The sequence below is a fragment of the Schistocerca serialis genome, chromosome 1 (genome assembly GCF_023864345.2).
Source record: "Schistocerca serialis cubense isolate TAMUIC-IGC-003099 chromosome 1, iqSchSeri2.2, whole genome shotgun sequence".
NCBI lineage: Eukaryota > Metazoa > Arthropoda > Insecta > Orthoptera > Acrididae > Schistocerca > Schistocerca serialis.
Window position 1 is genome coordinate 804,652,242 of NC_064638.1, and position 21,728 is coordinate 804,673,969.

The 21,728-nt window shown below is 40.4% G+C and overlaps 1 protein-coding gene across 1 annotated transcript in view; it reads left to right on the forward strand.

Moving 5' to 3' along the window:
- Positions 1-10,313: 10,313 nt before the first annotated feature.
- Positions 10,314-21,728, forward strand: part of LOC126484024 (pre-mRNA-splicing factor SPF27) — a 47,431-nt gene continuing 36,016 nt past the window's right edge. Inside the window, exons 1-2 of the mRNA XM_050107355.1 lie at positions 10,314-10,738; positions 10,831-10,923. Of these exons, the coding sequence (XP_049963312.1) occupies positions 10,664-10,738; positions 10,831-10,923 (168 nt within the window). The 5' untranslated portion in view covers positions 10,314-10,663. The remainder of the gene's footprint in view (positions 10,739-10,830; positions 10,924-21,728) is intronic.

Below are 21,728 nucleotides of genomic sequence, written 5' to 3' on the forward strand. Positions count from 1 at the left end.
ACCAGTACCCTCACATCCCCACCAAAACAAAACTAGAGATAGGTTACCTTTTGAGGGGACTCAGAAGTCCTAGCGAAAGTTGTAAAATAAAAACTCAAAATTTGAAAATTACACTAATTAGTATTTCATGTCAAAGTAGTTGCAATAGGTATCTGATGCTGAGAACAAAGGACTTTCAAAATATAACTAATGTTGATTAACCTTATCTCCATGCACATAAAACATGATCAATGAATATAGCAATTTGAAAATTATTTAATGACAGCAAGAACTTTACACATAATTTACTGTCTGTTAATCAGCAAGAAAAATGTAAAAAAGATAAGATAATGTGACTGACAGCTTCCGTTTTGTTGGAGATATCAAGCATATTAGTAAAGGTTACTCTTAATTACACACATGAATCACAGTAAAGAACATAATTGAGACTAAGGAATGGAATCTGAATAAATGAGCCTAATTTTAAATAACCTAATACAAATGTAAAATCTATATATATATATATATATATATATATATATATATATATAAGCATTGACACTATGCATCCGTCAAAACTACAGTTACAGGCATAAAACATTTTATCAATTAACTATTGAAATTTGTAAATTCGCATACAGCACACAGACTACTTATACAAAAATCAGTACATACCTTTAAAGAAATATTTTCCATTTACAACCAAGTTACATTGAGTGAATCATTTATAAACAAAAGACATTTTGTTGGCTTGGGCACTTTTCACACCATAAGGAAACATTAGGTACTCTGCTTTGGGGGCCTACCTATAAGCTGAGCAGAACTTCACACGATTTCACTAGGGGGAATGGCATCGTCGCCGATGAGGACTCACAAACACTATACGTAACACAGCACTTGTTACTCTGCTTTTATCACTGTCCTATATGTTGAGCTGGTCGTCACACGCAGTTACGACATTTGATGCAAGGGAAGAGTGACATCGACGCCGCCGGAGACAGGAAGATCTAGGAGCTGTTGTTACGCCCACGAAGAATCGCCGCATTCCGCCGTACAGTTCGTCGGCGGCACGTTCCCGCTATGTTGACAAGTGCTGGATGCCAGTCAGCTGTTCGTGACGTCAGTCACCTCCTCCTCTCCCAAACCGTGGCGCGCAGGGCGTCGAAGGTCATTGGCAGGCAGGCATGAAAACAATAAAATAACATTACGGCAGCGTGAGGTAACAAAAGACTAATACGATGCACGCTTAGCCGTGCACTGTTGCCTGCTTTCTGAAAACCAAAACACACGCTACAAGCGTCGCTCCGTTGTCCACTGCTGCGCCTGTCTTAGGACATAAGAGAAAGTCACACGATATCAAACACAGAGAATAAAATGCACTCACTTCAGCTACCGACTACAGTCTTCAACATCTCACAATAACTACCGACTGTTGTCCAAAGGTTTGTCCAACAGTAATGTAGCATATTTATAACTGAACACGGTTCACTAATTGACACTTCTTTGTGATAGTTCAGGACACTTATACAACTTAATGTTCTCAACATGTTGTAGGCTATGATATTTGCCAGATTTAATCACTTCTACCTCCACTGAATTCGGGTGAACCAGCTTTCTAATCTTGAATGGTCCTTTGTAATAATGATTGACCTTTTTTATTTCCTCATTCACACTAGATGACTTCATGTGTGTCTGAATTAGGATCAGATCTCCAACCTTGTACGTGACAGGTTTCACTATTTTATCATGGGCTTGCTTCCTTTCTTCCGCTTCTCTCTTCACTAAAGGTATTGCATACGATTTTCTGCGAAATGGTTCATGTTCCTTGACTTTAATTTTGCCAACACATCCTTTAATTAATTCAGGTAATTTTGAAAACAGGTCAACTTCGCGTCTCAGCACTTCCATTAATTCCTCCCTTTTTGCTTCTGTCAAGTTCACTGACGTCTGAATCTTGATTCGAATACCAGTCAGAGCATCTTCATCATTATTCTTCTCTCTCAGATCAGGGTCTTCCTCAGAATCATCATAAGTCACTAGTTCCTCTTCTCCTTGGAAACGCATTTAGCCTCATCTTCACACACGCAGTGCCCTTATTTTCTTCATTAATAAATCCTTTAAACATTATCTTCTTCTCGACATTATTTATTCTCGTCCGCAGACAACCCTTGTCAAATTCAATACTGCACCTCATTTCAGTCAACCACTCGATTCCAAGAACTAATCCGACATTAAGAGATCCAACAACTAATACGCTCTGCTCATACTCGTCATCATTGATTCTAAACTTCAATAGAGCTTGACCTTTAATGGGTTTGCTTCTATTACCTACAGCACTGACAATACGTACGCCGTTCACGGGGAATGTTGGAAATGCCACCAGATTATTTAAATATGAAGACAGATTTTCTGAAATTGCACTCGCTTCGCTTGATGATTCTAGTAGTGCGTCCACAATAATTCCGCATACCTCCACTTCTACAAAAGGCTTTAAGATTTCTTGATCATTATTTTCATCCTCTCGATACAAATCGTCTTAAATATCATCTACTCGTTCACACTTTATTGCGTTAATCGCAACATCCGACCCATTTCTTGTAACTTGAGTTTCGGAGCGGGTCATCTTCGAAACTTGACTTAGTTTACCGGTTCACGTTCCTGTGGATTACGCTCTGGGCTCCTTTCTTGTTCCGGCGATCGTTGTTGTCTTCTGTTTTCTTCATACTGTGACCAATCTGAGTACAGATTGTAATTAAATCTGTTCGGTGCGTCGTACTCATTTCTTCTTTGTTTTCCGTTCCCTCTTCTATCAAATCTGCTTGGTCTTCCATTAGTCATAAATTCTTGTCGCAGTGGGCCATTACCACGCGAATGACGATCGTCATTATTTCTCTCGCGCTGTTCGCTTTCATGTTTAAGTACGTCAAATCTATCGATCATTACGTACCGTGAAAGGTAGCTTCTGTATCAAAATTAACATCAATTCCTCTTCCTTGACTGGATCATCAAGATAGGCATTGTCGTTCCAAAATTTCTGCATATATTCACACATTGTTCCATTATGTCTTGCGTAGTTCAGCGGTGTAAGAATCTTTGATTTTACGTCCCATTGTTTTTCTCGTGACCAAAATTTACTAAAGAATGCAGATTCAAATTCTTTTTACTGTGAATAATTTTCTGAAACACTGATGCCCCAGATATGTGCTTCGCCTTTCGTGTGGCTAATGCACATATCAATTTTTACGTTCCATTTAATGTCTTGAAAACGCTTAATAAAGACAACTGCATAAATAACTTGTTTCGGATCGTAATCTTCGAAGTTGCGTACACTCAATCCATTATCTGCAATAACTTGAGGTACGTTAACCATACTGTTATGAACGTCGAATAACGCTGCATTGATTTCCTGATGTATAAGGTTTTATTCACAATTGTCAATCCATTTTCGGATGACATTACCTTTTGGCGAATTTCGCCTTGAACTAACTTAACAATTGTTTCTTTGTTGCCTTTACATGTACTCATAATTTTAAAAATTTCATCGTTTTGAGCCTTAACTGTTTCTTGAACTATGTTAACAATGTGCTCGATTGTTTACCTTGTTCATTAACTTTTGTGTTAAGATCTTGCATTTTATTTTCAAGTTCTTCATATTTGGTATCACATTCCTTTTGGAGCTCCTTGTGTTTCTGATTAAGTGAATTATTGAGCTCAGTTCACAAGTTAACCATTTCATTTGATAAATTCTTTATTTCTTCATTGGCGTTCCTACTTTCTTGTTTGGTTTCTCTCAACATCTGCACTATCAAATCGTTAGTGCTAACACTCGTTCCCATTCGTTGACTACTAACTGGTGTTGAACTAGGCGTTGTTGAATCGAAATTAACCACACCACTATCTTCCATTACATTGAGTGTGGTATTCTCAAGTCCAAACTCGCATTCTACATTGACTAAAGCATTAACTTGTCCCTCCTCATTAATAACTTCACTGTTGTTTTGCGTTGTGTCCGCCATGTTATTAATGTTCACAAAACTCACTGTCTGTTAATAATTAGTTCTAACACTTAATTTAAAAGATCATATTATAAATATTACAGCCTCTAACAGAGTTCAGAGGTCCTTTCCTAATTTCTCCTGTGCAACGTGGAAAACAATTAGAAACGAAGTGATGTGGTCGCAATTAGCTGCTTCACTCACCGTTTGTTGTGCCGTCTTCTCCAACGATCCGAAGATTGCGAAGGAATCGCCGTCTGACACACGTGTCGCCAAATATAAGGTCCCTACTCCTTGGAGATTATATGGGTTAATTAACGATTATTATGTTACAATCCTCTTGTTGTAGTTGACCAGGTATATCGAGACTTCATTCATTGTTAAATGCAATGGTGTGGTACTAACTAATGGAGACACATTAAGAACTGGTAAAATTTAATTTGTTTCCTTTATCACACTGCACAAACATAAACACACTATTATTCAAACTGTGAGCCACTACTATTAAACATAGAGATAAATCCTTTGCGATGCAACCGCCTTTGGCTCATGCAGCCTACACCTTCCACAGCCTCTCAACAGCTGCCTCTGCTTGCGACTCCCTGCGCCACTGGGCATTGTCGCCCTCCAAAGAAGAACAACTTAAAGGTACTACACACCAATACCCTCACAAGATGAAATGTACCTTTCAGCTGAATCTCTCAAGAATCACATTTTCTGACATGTTTATTTTATGTAAGAGAAACTAATTGAGGTAGAGGTCTGAATTTTTTTTTTTGATATTTCAGGTTAGCATTTGGAGAAAAGTATACCACAGACACCAGCTCAATGTCACCAGGAGGAAAACTATACCCTTAAAATTATAAAAAATTACCTTAATTTTGATTGTCTAAATTGTGTATTCATAGTATAAAAACTATTGATTGAAATCATTTTATTGTAATCTACATTTTAGATAACAATGTCATAAAAAGAAAAGTAGTTAATAAGTCTATAGACTTCAAACTTAGACTGGCAAGAAAAATTTTAAATTACTGATTGACATAAATGTTTTTGTAATTAAGTTTATATCAAAGCTGTTCTGATTATTCTTATACTAAAATCTTCAACCTTAAAACATTTTCATTCTGATAAAATTTCTTTGTATTCAGAGTTCACATTATTAGTTAGACCCTCATAAACTTTATGAAAATTCTTACTGTTTTTCCAGCCGTTCACTGACAAGTTATCTTAATATGCTTCATTGAACAATATGCGTGTAGTTGTCATAACAGTTTATGCATATGTTTGGTAGTAGTTAATACACATTGTATAATTAATGCAACTCAAGCTAAGAGAGCACATTTAACAGAAGTTTGATCATTGTAATGTGCTGTCAAAATCAGCATACTTAACAAAAACTTAACACAAATTTTTCGAATTTTCCTTTCTTACAAGCGTAGCGCTCGGTTCACAACAATTCCCGCAAACGTGACTTCGTTTTGACGTAACACAATAACGACGACACCATGAGCGGCTATCGACTTTTGTTAGCATTCGATACAGGCCTTTCAGAAGATTTTATGCTCGCGTACTGGAGATTTATAAGAACACGTCTTCCTTGGAACGATTTATTACAGTTATTGCTATAATAAAATGTCACATATTGATTTATTGACGGTTAATGGCTTCATATAAGAGTGAGTTATTGTCGTCAATGAAATACAAATTAAGAGTGAAACACACTTGTTTTATAGTTTGCAGTGTACTGTTTCAATATAACCAAACACTGACAATCTTTCACAAACACATCTTAATTATCTTTAAAAGTCACTTATTGGCGCATCAGCAAGCCTTCAAGGTAGAATATGATAACCAAGACGGCAGTTAAACATAACATGGTTAAGTGACAGCCGGCCGCGGTGGTCTCGCGGTTCTAGGCGCGCAGTTCGGAACCGTGCGACTGCTACGGTTGCAGGTTCGAATCCTGCCTCAGGCATGGATGTGTGTGATGTACTTAGGTTAGTTAGGTTTAAGTAGTTCTAAGTTCTAGGGGTCTGATGACCACAGCAGTTGAGTCCCATAGTGCTCAGAGCCATTTGAGCCATTTGTTAAGTGACAATGTAATGAGTAACGTCATGGTTTCTGGAGTCGAAAGTTGTTGGCTCGTATCCTGTTGCATACATTTTTCATGTTAGCGTTATTAACATGTTCTGTTACTTTCTTAAGAATGTTATAAAATGCCACTTGGATGCCATTTAAATTCAATCTGATATGAGGACGAAAGATGAAATAAATGTTTCCGAGCACAAGGTTAGGCAAGAAACTTGACAGAGGACAGCTTACATTGCTGGAACTGAAACGAGCAACAGTAAAATTTATATTCTTACCTGTCCAAATATTTGACTTTATTTCCGAATATGCGCCGTGTTTTGAATGTGTAGTTAGGTAGGAACAAAAGATGACAGTTTAAATGGCTGTGAGCGAATCGAGGAGCATTAACAGTCACATTCTTACTTGTCACAAGTATTTCGATGTCTATTTACGAATGTTTGGCGTTTTCCGAGGGTGTGGCTACGCAGGAACCTAAGATACTGCTTTGATAGCTGCGACAGAAACGAATAGCAATAAAATTTCACCAATATTTGACTCATTACTTCCAAACATATGGCGATTTCCGAGTGTGTGGTTAGGCTAGAACCTAAGGGTACAGTGTTAAATGCTGCTACTAAAACGAGATGCAATGAAATTTGTATTTTTTTCTCACAAAGACTTGTATTTTTATTTCCGAATATAGAGCGACTTCGGAGTAAGTGGTTAGGCAGGTACCTGTAAGGAGAGCTTAAATTGCTGCAATTGAATCTAAGAATAATAATATTCATATTCTTCCTTGTCACAAAGTCGACAGCCGATCATGCGGTCGTCGATACTGCTCGTGACGTCAGAATGAGGTCACTTTTGAGGGAATTGTTGTGGATCGAGCATTACTCTTCTTACAATGCCACTGAGTGTCCATAAAGTTACTTCAGGTCTCTAAAGGCCCCCACACACGTTACTGCATGCTTGACAATCAAGCTTGCATAAGCGTGCTTGCCCTAGCGTGCACAAATTCCTCGCACCTCCACGCGACTCAAGCACGCACGTGCAAGCATCAGTTTGTTTACATTGGAAAATGTCGAGCACAAACGACGATGCACTTGCTGTTGCAGCTTCATGCTTTTTTACGGATAAAAAAAAGAGGAAACGCGATATGTAGAGTAAAGAGTGGCTTTAAAAACGAAACTCGTATTCTCATACAAATTTACAGAGTGAATTGAAAATATATACTCGTGATTGGCATAATTACCTCACAAGGGAACCTCCACATTGCACCACCCTCAGATTTAGCTATAAGTTGGCCCAGTGGATAGGCCTTGAAAAACTGAACACATATCAATCGAGAAAACGGGAAGAAGTTGTGTGGAACTACGAAAAAAATAAGCAAAATATACAAACTGAGAAGTCCAAGCGCAAGATATGTAACATTAAGGACAGTGTAAGCTCAGGAACGCCGTGGTCCCGTGGTTAGCGTGAGCAGCTGCGGAACGAGAGGTCCTTGGTTCAAGTCTTTCCTAGAATGAGAAGTTTACTTTTTTTATTTTCTCAAAGTTATGATCTGTCCGGTCGTTCATTGACGTCTCTGTTCACTGTAATAAGTTTAGTGTCTGTGTTTTGCGACCGCACCATAAAACCGTGCGATAAGTAGACGAAAGGACGTGCCTCTCCAATGGGAACCGAAAACATCTGATCGCAAGGTCATAGGTCAATCGATTCCTCCACAGGAAAACACGTCTAATATATTCTATACGACACTGGTGACGGCACGTGCGTCACATGACAGGAATACGTTGTCGACCCACCTAACTTCTACACTTGGTGGATGGGTAAAAAGATTCTTCTACCTTGCCCGATTTAGGTTTTCTTGTGGATGTGATAATCACTCCCAAAAAAGTCGCACAGTTTTCCCTGTGCTCTGTCAAAACATATGTTTTTAACGTTTTCAAATGTAGACCGTCATATCCTGCATATGTCCATGCAAATCTGAACATGTCCTGCAATTTTGGAGAGCGAAGTTGATTATATGTGAGTGCCTGAACTTTGTTAATTGTCTGAAAATAAAAAATTCAACTTTTCACTCGATGGAAGACTTGAACCAAGGACCTTTCGTTCTGCAGCTGCTCACGCTAACCACGGGACCACGGCGCTCCTGAGCGTACATTATCCTTGATGTTGCCTATCTTGCACATGGACTTCTCAGTTAGTATATTTTTCTTATTTTTTTTCATAGTTCCACACAACTTCTTCCTGTTTTCTCAATTGATCCGTGTTCAGTTTTTAAGGCCTATCGACTGTGCCAACTTATAACTAAATCTAAGGGGGGTGCGATGGTTAGGTTCCCTTGTCAGGATGAATGAGGAAACGTATTTGAATATTTTGTCCCTTGTGACGTCTTATGGTTTAGCAACAGAGGATTCTAATATGCTACCATTGCAAACATCTACTGCAGGAAACATTCCACTTGATGCTAAACATGTGAGGGAGGAATTTGTGAATGAAGGACAAGTTCCTTGGAAACATAATTTTGTGCATTAGCACTAAAGAAAAATGTAAAAGAAAACGATGTGTTCTGTGTTATAGTATAAACAAATAAAAGCATAGGCATGTATCTTAATTGTAACAGTGCTACTGTGACTAAATACCAACACCAACCTATCTTACTTACTCTATTCCTTGTAAATTACTCGAAGAGCATCTTGGTGTCTCCTGTTCATTTAAAAAGCTGAAAAGATCAAAGTACCACAGAACAGGTCTGCAAACTTCGTCTGCTGCAGCCCCTGATTTGTAAGTGCTGTAACGTTTCCTTTTTTGTCGTCTGTAATTCGTTTGCAATGTATTAATTTTCTTAATAACAGCATCTTTAGTTGCTGATGGCTCTATTTCTTTACACTTTGTGAGAAGCACCTCATATGCCGCGTCTCTTTTCATTTTATCGTGATATTCTTTACTTTTAATATTCCATGAACATGGGTGTCTTTCGTAGCACCTAATAAATTCCTCCAACAATTCCCGGTCCGACATCAGAATGAAGAAGGAAACGACACAAAACCTAAATAAACGAGTTCTCTCCACAGTCTGTGTCCGAATGACAGATGTGTGCTTATTTAAACCTCCCTAGTCTAGGCACACACGAACACGCATGGATACGCTTGGAGGCTTACATAAGCACGCGTAATCGAAATTCGGTCAAGTGTCATGGTGTTTGTGCAAGCCTGTTACTTGCGCTAATTTACCCTACACACGGTCAAACGATCATGCACAAGCACTCTTGCACAAGCATGACTGTCAAGCATGCAGTAGCGTGTGTGGGTGCTTTAGGTATTGTTAGAGGAGATCAGTTATTACCTGCATTCATTACGTACAAAGCGGATAATTCGCTTAACCTAATCTTACAGATTGAGAATATATTTCGATCTTCAGCAGTGTAGGAGTGGCGTAGTCACATAATTACTTGTTAGTAACAACTTTTTTTATTATTTCGCTTTGTATTTGCACAAAACAGAAGCAGTGTTTTGTAATGTCACTACATTGTAAACTAAGATTGCATTTGATCACGATTTCGATCTGCGAATTTTCGCCAGAGTTGATGCTACTTCATGGTGATATAATCTATGATGAACGTTTATACAACGCAGATTTCCGAATTAAGGTTGATCTGAGGTCATTTTCACTGTTAAATTTAGATCAAATACTTTATACAATCTGCCCTTGGATAAGATGAAAACAGAAACGGTGTACTATTACCTTTTTAATATTGTCTGATATGTCCCTATCGATTGTATTTTCGCTAGCTAATAAAATGTTGATATTTTTGGATACAAATGTTCTGTTGTTCCCCTCTTTGCAGTTGACAATACACTCTTTAGTAAAGATTGTAAGATTCTTTACAGTATCAAGAACATCTGCTAAGTTGCCCATTAACAAATTTTATCATTGCAGATACTTTAATTATGATGCTATATTTCGACGTTTTGTACCGCGGAAGGGATCTCAAAACCTCTCTTTCACAGTGTCTAGTTGACGTTCAATCTCGCGTCAAAACACTACCAATATTTGACGTTGACAACACCTTTCGTTTCACTGACGTCTAGTGTGAGTCAGCCTAAGGGAGGATCAACAACAAGAAATCCGCTACAAAACGTGACTGTGCGTGACGTAAAGGGTTGGATTTCCACGTTAGCGGGTGACGACCCTGTACTGCTTCTCCATCCCTCTCCAATCATTGACCATCGTCAAAGTCGAAACTCCCTCTCCTCCTAACCCACTCCCCCCCCCCCCCCCCCTCCGCCCACAGCACCCTCAACGAGAAAAATTGTGTTCCGTAGGCGGCCTATATGAAAATTGCCACTTGAAACCATGGAGGCAACTCTCCATGCTTGAAATGCATTTGTAGAACGTTTTGACCTTCCGTTCCGTGAATCGACCTGTATAAAGCCTGAGCTTAGTGTAGTAACTTCGTGCTTTGTTTTTTGTCTTTGCTGAGTTGCTAAAGAACAAATGGGATTGTAGGGGTCTAGGGAAGTTCAATCAATGGTTTGTAAGTAAAACGAAGTATTTGCGTCTTTGAGTGGTTTTCGATATTGCACTGTGTATGACGTTGCGAATTGAAAACGATGGCTGGTGAAGTTGTTGTGGATGCATTACCATACATTGACCAAGGTTACGATGAACCTGGGGTGCGAGAAGCTGTAAGTGTATTTTGAATGTCAGGTTAACGTGTAATTAGGCTATAGTATTTTAGTTTCAGTAGTAATGCCCTGCGATTTCGTTTTCTAAACAGGCTCTGGCAATGGTTGAAGAAGAAACGAGACGTTATAGGCCTACGAAAAATTATTTAGAACATCTACCGCCGTTGAATTTGACAGCTTTTGAGGTAAGCGGTAGATGATATCTTTTCTTCGTTGGTTTAACAGGCTGGTGGAAAGATTCTTAAGTAATTAGAAACTGTGATGTGCATGTTACCTTCTGATGACATTTCGGCCGTAGAAAGCCTTTCATCCTTATAAATCAGTCGTCATTTGACGTTGTTAGTAAATAATATCGAAAACTACTGGACTGATGTACTTCAAATTTTTAAACGATACTCAGTCATTCAGGTCGACTACATGTTTTTCTAAACAGTAGTTTATTTGTTTTCTGTTACAACCGGCTGTGTTGTAAAACTGCGCGGTTACGTTCTCGCAGACAGTTTTAACTGCGATAGCAGTCTATGTAAATAATTAGACAATTGTTTCTCCCATATATATCCATTTTTTCCTCTTGTGTAACGTTAAACAAAAACTGTATACTCATCACTGTGCTGTTTTGTTTTCTTACTCGCCGTTGGATTACCAGGAAACAGGAAAGTTGTATTTATGGGTTATCGACATATAATTAGAATACTGCTTCAGAATCTAAATGGTGTAAAACTTAATGACGACTCATTCTCAGATTAAAACTGTGTGATATACTATCATGGAACCTACTATCTTCACAAATGTAGCAGCAGGAGGGGTCGTCTGGACAGAGTGGGTGGTTTTTTTTTTTTTTTTTTTTTTTTTTGGGGGGGGGGGGGGGAGAAAGTGAAAATTGTTGCATAGTATGGGATAGAGGAGGATTTTATGATGTATATCCAGTTTCCATACATATTTATCAATTACAAAGGATTTCCATGTTTGCTAGTTCATATAAAATTGCAAGACAGTGGCGGATTCTGCCCAGTCAGGGTCCTGCACACAACAAAAACTAGGCCCCCTTGATAAAAAAGGAATACAGTAGTATATGCCAAACTGCCGTGATTTAGAGCCTTTTGCACATTACTTTTATGTTGTGCGAGCTTGGCATGTGAATCTTGAGTGGAATCTTCCACTGTGGATTGTCATTCTGTATTGTTTCAAGCCAGTGCTTCCTTAATTTATGTAATTAATGATTGTATAGTAATGATCAGAGGCTCCTGGTTGCACTGCTTTCAAAAATCTATTAAATGCATTTTACGCAAAATGTGATTTCTTAACATTTATGTACCATATAGTTCATGTTATATAGCATGATTTTTATCAAAAAAATATTTCAAACCCATTTATCTCTGTGCAGAAACATCACAAAATCAAATGAAGTTTCAAAGGCCTTCCTGTTTTTGAAGTACAGGGTCAGCCTGAATGATTGATTGGGATTCAAAGCACTGTTTATTGACAAATATGTGATTTACAAAGATGGATGATGCATGAAAATATACCAACAAAAATTTTAAAAAAACCTGCCTCATGGTTTGCATGGGTACTAGAAGACAGATCTGTGATGGAGCTCTGTGAGACGGTAGAAATGCAGGAAGAAGAGTTTTTATGATTAGACTATGTTTGTCGGTTAAGTGTGTTCATTGTGCATTTGTACACAAATATGACAAAGCTACATCTAGTCACCAGTGCATTTTACGTTGGGTTTCCCAGCTTCATGATACAGGTTGTGTATGTAAAGGCAAAAGCATGAGGTGACTGCATGTCTTGGAGGAAATTGTGGAATGCGTGAGATGGAGCTTATGTGAAGCCCATTAAAAATCGACCATTTTAGCAAGCCACGGACTGGGCAGTCTGCAGAAAACAGTGTGGAATGTTTTGCAGTGGCATTTACATTTCAAACACTACTGCTTGCAACTGTCACACCCAATCCCAGATGATTATTCCAACCAATTGTAGTTTTGTTCCTGGATGCAGCAAGCTATGGAAAATGATGGTGACTTTGTAGGGACATTGATATTCAGTGATGAGTTGACTTTCCATCATTCAGGAAATGTGAATTGTCACAATATGAAAGTGTGGGGTACCAAATTGAGTCAGTGTGGGTCAGAAAGGGATTCGCCAAAAGTGAACACCTCTGTGCCATATCCAAGGCAAAGGTGTATGGCCCCTTTTTCTTCATCAAGAACATAGTGATAGTTTCTGTGTATCTGGATATGTTGCAGTTGTGATTGTTGCCACGACTGACTGCTGACTCCTCGACTTTCATATTTCATTAAGAGCTGGCTCCAGCTCACTGGAGCACACTCATCTGCACCTATGTCAACAGAAAACTGACAGATCGCTGGAAAGGATGTGTTGGCCTGAGTGATGTTTCTCTCCTGCCACAGCTCCCTCCCCCCCCCCCCCCCCCCCCCCCTCTTCCAAATGTCATCAGATATCACACCATATGATTTCTTCCTGTGGAGTTATGTTAAGAACAAAATTTATTTGCAATGTCCACAACACTGCAGCAATGAATCACTGCTGCTGTGATGGAAACTGACAAAAATGTGTCAGTGAATGTTACGGATGGGACTGTATTACCCTTTGGATGTGCTCAGGGTCACCAGGGACGCACACATGGAACATTTGTAGAGTACACCTGAATCTTATTGAGTGTCCGCACCTTTTTCATGTATTACTCATCTTTGTACATCTACGTGACCATTTCCGTTATCTCGTCTATTGTTGCAAATCTTCATCCTTTCAATGGGGTTTTCAACTTTGGAAATGAAAAAAAATCTGCAGGGGCCAGGACTGGAGAGCAGGGAACGAGGCATCACAGGCATTCCCCTTTTAGTGCAATAATTGTGCACCAACAGGGAGAAATGTGTAGGTGCATTATCGCGATGCAAGAGCCTTCAATTTTCTCACTACATTTCAGTCCGTTTCCTTCCCACATTATCTCGCAGGCATTGCAATGCATCCTGATAGTAGCATCGATTAACAGTTTATACCTGTGGCACGAATTCATGATCAACTAAGCCTTCAAAGTCAAAGAAAACTATCAGTCTGGATATGGCATTTGACCTGACGAGGTTTTGTTTGTCTTGGAGAACCATTCCTGACCCATTGTGAAGGGGTCTCGACATCATAACCATAGACCAACATCTCACCACCAGTTATGATTCTCATAAGAAACATCTTGTTCTCATTTGTGTGATAAAAAAGATGTTCACAGATTGTGAGATAGAGGTAAGTGGTCTTCGCTCATGAGCTGTGGGATGGACTTGACAGCAATACAATGCATTCCGAGGTGGTGTGTCAGCATTTCATGACATGATCCAACTGAAATGTTATATTCTTCTGCAATCTTTCAGCAGACAGTGTTTGATTGGTACCACAATTTTGTTGACATTCCTGACGTGAGCATCCTTGGTAGATGTCCGAAGGGCATCCTGGAGGAGGTTCATCTTTAACTTCTGTCCAGCTATTTTTAAACCATGTGATCCATTTGTAACATCAAGTACGGCTTAAGCACTCATCACTGTGGGCTTCCTGCATCATTTGGTTTGTCTCTCTCAAGGTTTTCTTGACTTTCATACAAAATTTAATGCAGATGTGTTGCTCCTGTAACTCTTGCTATCTCGAAATTTGCGAACTGTAAAAACACAGTGTTCTATTCTATACAGCACTGAACAATAACTAATGGACATATAATGATGAAACTTCCGGCAGTTACACGTTAAACACAGGCATGTGCAGGGATACCAGCCGTGTTTCACTCCAACACACCATTGGTGCAAAATTATGAAAGTTTTGGAATTTTTTGAATAGGTGTGACAGTCCTGGGAAGAGGTGTCCTCCAGGTGGAAGAAGTCATGCAAAGAGCAATTAAGAGCACATATTCCAGTTGTCAGCTGATTGTTTCTCCCATTGTCACCTAAGTGTTGTTCATGGGTTCTGATTGTACACTCCTGGAAATGGAAAAAAGAACACATTGACACCGGTGTGTGAGACCCACCGTACTTGCTCCGGACACTGCGAGAGGGCTGTACAAGCAATGATCACACGCACGGCACAGCGGACACACCAGGAACCGCGGTGTTGGCCGTCGAATGGCGCTAGCTGCGCAGCATTTGTGCACCGCCGCCATCAGTGTCAGCCAGTTTGCCGTGGCATATGGAGCTCCATCGCAGTCTTTAACACTGGTAGCATGCCGCGACAGCGTGGATGTGAACCGTATGTGCAGTTGACGGACTTTGAGCGAGGGCGTATAGTGGGCATGCGGGAGGCCGGGTGGACGTACCGCCGAATTGCTCAACACGTGGGGCGTGAGGTCTCCACAGTACATCGATGTTGTCGCCAGTGGTCGGCGGAAGGTGCACGTGCCCGTCAACCTGCGACCGGACCGCAGCGACGCACGGATGCACGCCAAGACCGTAGGATCCTACGCAGTGCCGTAGGGGACCGCACCACCACTTCCCAGCAAATTAGGGACACTGTTGCTCCTGGGGTATCGGCGAGGACCATTCGCAACCGTCTCCATGAAGCTGGGCTACGGTCCCGCACACCGTTAGGCCGTCTTCCGCTCACGCCCCAACATCGTGCAGCCCGCCTCCAGTGGTGTCGCGACAGGCGTGAATGGAGGGACGAATGGAGACGTGTCGTCTTCAGCGATGAGAGTCGCTTCTGCCTTGGTGCCAATGATGGTCGTATGCGTGTTTGGCGCCGTGCAGGTGAGCGCCACAATCAGGACTGCATACGACCGAGGCACACAGGGCCAACACCCGGCATCATGGTGTGGGGAGCGATCTCCTACACTGGCCGTACACCACTGGTGATCGTCGAGGGGACACTGAATAGTGCACGGTACATCCAAACCGTCATCGAACCCATCGTTCTACCGTTCCTAGACCGGCAAGGGAACTTGCTGTTCCAACAGGACAATGCACGTCCGCATGTATCCCGTGCCACCCAACGTGCTCTAGAAGGTGTAAGTCAACTACCCTGGCCAGCAAGATCTCCGGATCTGTCCCCCATTGAGCATGTTTGGGACTGGATGAAGCGTCGTCTCACGCGGTCTGCACGTCCAGCACGAACGCTGGTCCAACTGAGGCGCCAGGTGGAAATGGCATGGCAAGCCGTTCCACAGGACTACATCCAGCATCTCTACGATCGTCTCCATGGGAGAATAGCAGCCTGAATTGCTGCGAAAGGTCGATATACACTGTACTAGTGCCGACATTGTGCATGCTCTGTTGCCTGTGTCTATGTGCCTGTGGTTCTGTCAGTGTGATCATGTGATGTATCTGACCCCAGGAATGTGTCAATAAAGTTTCCCCTTCCTGGGACAATGAATTCACGGTGTTCTTATTTCAATTTCCAGGAGTGTATTACCAATTCTTTCAAGAGACTGGCAGGAGTGGTGATGAAGACTTAAGGAAGGCAGTCCACCCATATCATCATACGAACTTTGAGTAAGTTGAAGTCTGAAGTAGAAATTAGGGGAAGTTTGACAACACCATGGAACATGTGTCTGAAACATAGGCTCCCTAGGAGGATTTTGTATCGTGACAAGCATAAACATTAGGGCTAGTAGTTTCCAAAATCACTAAGACTACAAAGTACTGAGAGAAATCTTTTCATTTTGGTGAAATCAACCAATAAAAACATAAATTTGAATCTTTATTTAAATTTTGTAAGTTTGTCATTTTATTCTACCTATCAAAATAAGGTAAAATACAGAATTAGATTTTTGGGACATTTGTTTCTGAGATATTAATTTTTAGGGTTTACAAAATTGTGCAGTTTTTGTCATATTTTGAAACCTTAAAATGGCTGTATCTCAAAGTATTTGATGCACAGGCCTGAAATTTATAGTGTTTCATTCAGTTTCCAAAAACTTTAAAAATATGTGCTGCTTCACCTTATTCATAAAAATACTGAATTTTCCCCATACCAAAACTTTTTTGGGTTCCGAAAATTAAAAGATAGTTTGATGCAGCTCTCCATGCTACTCTATCCTGTGCAAGCTTCACCATCTCCCAGTACCTACTGCAACCTACATCCTTCTGAATCTGTTTAGTGTATTAATCTTTTGGCCTCCCTCTACGATTTTTACTCTCCACGCTGCCCTCCAGTACTGAATTGGTGAGCCCTTGATACCTCCGAACATGTCCTACCAACGATTCCTTCTTCTAGTCAAGCTGTGCCACAAACTCCTCTTCTCCCCAATTCTATTCAATGCCTCCTCATTAGTTATGTGATCTACCCATCTAATCTTCAGCATTCTTCAGTAGCACCACATTTCGAAAGCTTCCATTCTCTTCCTGTTCAAACTATTTATCGTCCATGTTTCACTTCCATACATGGCTACACTCCATACAAATACTTTCAGAAACGACTTCCTGACACTTAAATCTATACTCGCCTGACACTTCAATCTATACTCGATATTAACAAATTTCTCTTCTTTAGAAACGCTTTCTTGCCATTGCCAGTCTACATTTAATATCCTCTCTACTTCGACCATCATCAGTTATTTTGTTCCCCAAATAGCAAAACTCATTTACTACTTTAAGCGTCTCATATCCTAATCCAATTCCCACAGCATCACCCGATTTAATTCGACTACATTCCATTATCCTCGTTTTGCTTTTGTTGATGTTCATCTTATATCCTCCTTTCAGGACACTGTCCATTCCGTTCAACTGCTCTTCCAGGTTCTCTGCTGTGTCTGACAGAATTACAATGTCATCAGCGAACCTCAAAATTTCCATTTCTTCTCCATGGATTTTAATTCCTAATCCAAATTTTTCTATTGTTTCCTTTACTGCTTGCTCCATATACAGATTGAATAACATTGGGGATAGGCTACAACCCTGTCTCACTCCCTTCCCAACCATTGCTTCCCTTTCATGCCCCTCGACTCTTATAACTGCCATCTGATTTCTGTACAAATTGTAAATAGCCTTTTGCTCCCTGTATTTTACCCCTGCCACCTTCAGAATTTGAAAGAGAGTATTCCAGTCAACATTGTCAAAAGCTTTCTCTAAGTCTACAAACGTAGGTTTGCCCTTCCTTAATCTAGCTTCTAAGATGAGTCGTAGGGTCAGTATTGCCTCACGTGTTCCAACATTTCTGCGGAATCCAAACTGGTCTTCCCCGAGGTCGGCTTCTACTAGTTTTTCCATTCGTCTGTATAGAATTCGCGTTAGTATTTTGCAGCCGTGGCTTATTAAACTGATAGTTCGGTAATTTTCACATCTGTCAACACCTGCTTTCTTTGGGATTGGAATTATTATATTCTTCTTGAAGTCTGAGGATATTTTGCCTGTCTCATACATCTTGCTCACTAGTTGGTAGAGTTTTGTTCGGCCTGGCTCTCCCAAGGCTATCAGTAGTTCTAATGGAATGTTGTCTACTCCCGAGGCCTTGTTTCGATTTAGGTCTTTCAATGCTCTGTCAAACTCTTCACGCAGTATCGTATCTCCCATTTCATCTTCATCTACATCCTCTGTTCATAATATTGTCCTCAAGAACCCTCTATATACTCCTTCCACCTTTCTGTTTTCCCTTCTTTGCTTAGAACTGGGTTTCCATCTGAGCTCTTGATATTCATGCAAGTGGTTCTCTTTTTCTCCAAAGGTGTCTTTAATTTTCCTGTAGGCAGTATCTATCTTACCCCTAGTGATATGTGTCTGTACGTCCTAACATTTGTCCTCTAGCCATCCTTGCTCAGCCATTCTGCACTTCCTGTCGATCTCATTTTTGAGACGTTTGTATTACATTGATTTTTAATTCAGCACACGTAAGTTTGTTTTGAAACTGCACTAAATCATGCCATATAACAATTAACATAATTAATGTGCTGTAAGGAGCATTGTGTCTTTTTTGTTTAAATTTTTGTTTGTTCATATTTATAGAACAATAGAACATATGTATTATTTATATATAGTAAACCCGTTCATTTCTGTTGATAGTATTTTGCTTCAGTAGAGATGAATTGTTGAGATAAAATTAGCAAAGTGCTGGAATGGCAGAGAGAGCTGGTTACTGCATAGACTATCTGATTAAGCGCATGTACTCAGGTGATAGGAGCAGAGAAGTGCCAGTGTCATGATTTAAAATGCTTAATATCAGGTCATAGAAGTGTAAACCTCTTCATACTCAGAGATCCGAACATCAACACTCTACACGATTGCCAGGGAAGCAATTTTTTTACAGATTGGATTCTGTCTTAAAAGGCTGAAGATCTACATGGACTAGTGCCCACTAGAATAGGTTATTCACACAACAGTTAAATAGAGCGTGTTATAACAAATTATAACCACATTGTCACGGCAGACATCATGAACGGTCACCTCTACCTCCATTTAGGTCACACACTAGTGCTGAAATGTAACTCCAAATTCAAACCAAGGAAAATGTATTAAAACAAGACAATACTATCTGCAAACAACATTGCTAAGCTAAGACATAGTTTAACTCAGGAATCTTGGAATCAAACTATGGAAAATCCAGGATGGAATGTAACAATATTAGAGAAGGAAAGTTGCCACTCACCATATAGTGCAGTGTGGTTTCAGTTGTCCGCGAGTGCAGACGCGTGCGTGCATGCGCTCTTTTTTTTTTTTCTCGTGTTTGATTTCCCCCCCCGGAAGATGGCTTTGGCTTAAAACTTTGTGTGTAACTGTCTTTTTGTTGTGTTTGTCTGCATCTCAATGTGTCATCTTTATGGTGAGTAGCAACCTATCCTTTCATGACATTGTTGATATTCCAACCTGGATTTCCTTTCCAGTTAGGAATGGTTTTTAATTATCACTTTTAGATGCTATTGAAAAGATACGGCATACATATGAGTCTGCTAATGAACAGAAGTGCAGTAAGCATTGATGATGTTCTGCAGCTTCTTGACAACCATGAAACAAAAAATTCACAGGATTACATGAAAATTTTCCATATCCATTGAAGAAATGCAAACATGAGCTAGTGGAGCCATTAGTTCACCTACTAAACTTTGCTCTCAAAGACAATGTATTATCTGACGAGTTGAAACTGGCAGTAGTCAAATCCTACACAAAACGGGGAAAGAAAGCATATTCAAAACTACAAACCCAAAGCCTTAATCTGAAAATTTAGTAAACTGTTTGAATGAAGTTAAAACTCTTGGAACATATTATTAGATGTTTTCCAGCATTGTTTCAGAAGAGATAAAAGCACCTTGTCAGAATCAGTAAAATTGGTCCATTATGTACTTTAAAAAAAAAATGAAAAGTTCCAAGCAGCAAGAGTATTTCTGGATCTCTCAAAAGCATTTGATAGAGTTCATCATAATGTGCTCCTATCAAAAATTGCAATGAGTGATGCCACTGGAAAACTTATGCAGTTCTGGAGACATAATTTAAAGATAGACAACAATGTACAGAAATTAGCACTCGTATAGAGCATATGATCAGTCATTTAGCCCTTGTTCTGTTAGCTGTGAATGGAACAGTAAAGGAAGTGACCAGTAGTGGTACAGGGTACCCTCTGCCATGCACTATAAGGTGACTTGTAGAGTACGTATGTAGGTGTAGTTTAGAAACTCGTGCAGCTAAAAATATGTATCATCAAAGGCCCAATAAACCATCACCTTTACCCACAAAACCAACACCACCAATAAATAAAGATAAATGCTTACCAAAAATCAGCTAAAAATTGAAGAAAGTAACAGTTACACCAAGAGATCAGTAAGCAATCTCTCATTCCAGTGGAGATTTTGATGTTGAGAACATTGATGTCCTCGTGGGGAATCTGCCCTGTAACCTCTTTTTGTAAATCACTACCACCACCACCACCACCACCACCACCACCACCACCACCACTGAGAGAGAAGGGAGAAGAAATCTTACACAGAGCAGTGTTTCTTAGACTTCTGTATTACAGTGGAACTTTAACAAATTCAGATCGCATTAGGCAGAATTGAAGTCCTTAGCACAGGATAAAGACATGGTCCCCATTGTTGGGTTTGACCTGCCACCAATTTTCATAAGTCTCCAGAAGTGTGTTTCGTGCAGGGAGGGTTGCCCAATGCGATTTATGCGCCACCCTTGTACTTTTCCATCCATTTTTGCATCCTTCCCCTTAATACCGTAATACATCCAAAACCAAGCACTGTAGCCATCCCGTTGTGGTGGGGTCGTCAGGTACCTGCATAGTGGTAGCACTCTGACCATACAGGAATCGCACTGTTGGTGCCTGAACGGAAAACTCCCCATGTATGCCAAAGAGTATGTGCCTATCGTGACTGGGGCAAGGGGGACTCTGAGCAGTGATTACTTACCACGTAACTGCCTCTCAGGCTGGGTGGTGCCCATGGAGAGAGCCCCCGTTTGGAATAGATGGCACCATGGCAGATAAACCACAAATGAAGTGGATGAAGTTATGTCGCTTGGTGGCCATACGGCTCCAGCAGTCTGAGCGGACAGTCCTGTTTCAATGCAGAGAGAAATGACCCTAAAATGTTCTCTTCCCTGGCTGTGTCATGGGAACAGCGTAGAGCTAAGTGGCAAGCAGAGCCGTAATACCCGCAGTACTTGGTTTGAACAAGGATTGATGGCAAATCCTTATTGTCCCCAAAACCCTCGTTGTTTGTGGAGAACTGAAAAGACAAGTATTACCTTGATGGCATTGTGTGACTGAACCAGCCACAGTTGCTAAACATTTTGTCCTACAGTATGCTCAAGCCATAGCGTCTGAGAATCATCAACCTGCGTTGTGTGTTCTAAAATGGGGTGGAGCGAAAGAAATTATCTTTTATCACGCACCACTGGAGCCATATAATGCTCCATTCAGTGAGTGGAAATTTGTCATTGTCCTAGCCCATTCCCCTGATACAACCACAGAGGCAGACGTTATCTACAACAAAATGATAAAGCACCTACCATTAGATTGTCAGCATCATACCCTTGCCATCTTTAACCGCATCTGGAGCGAGGGT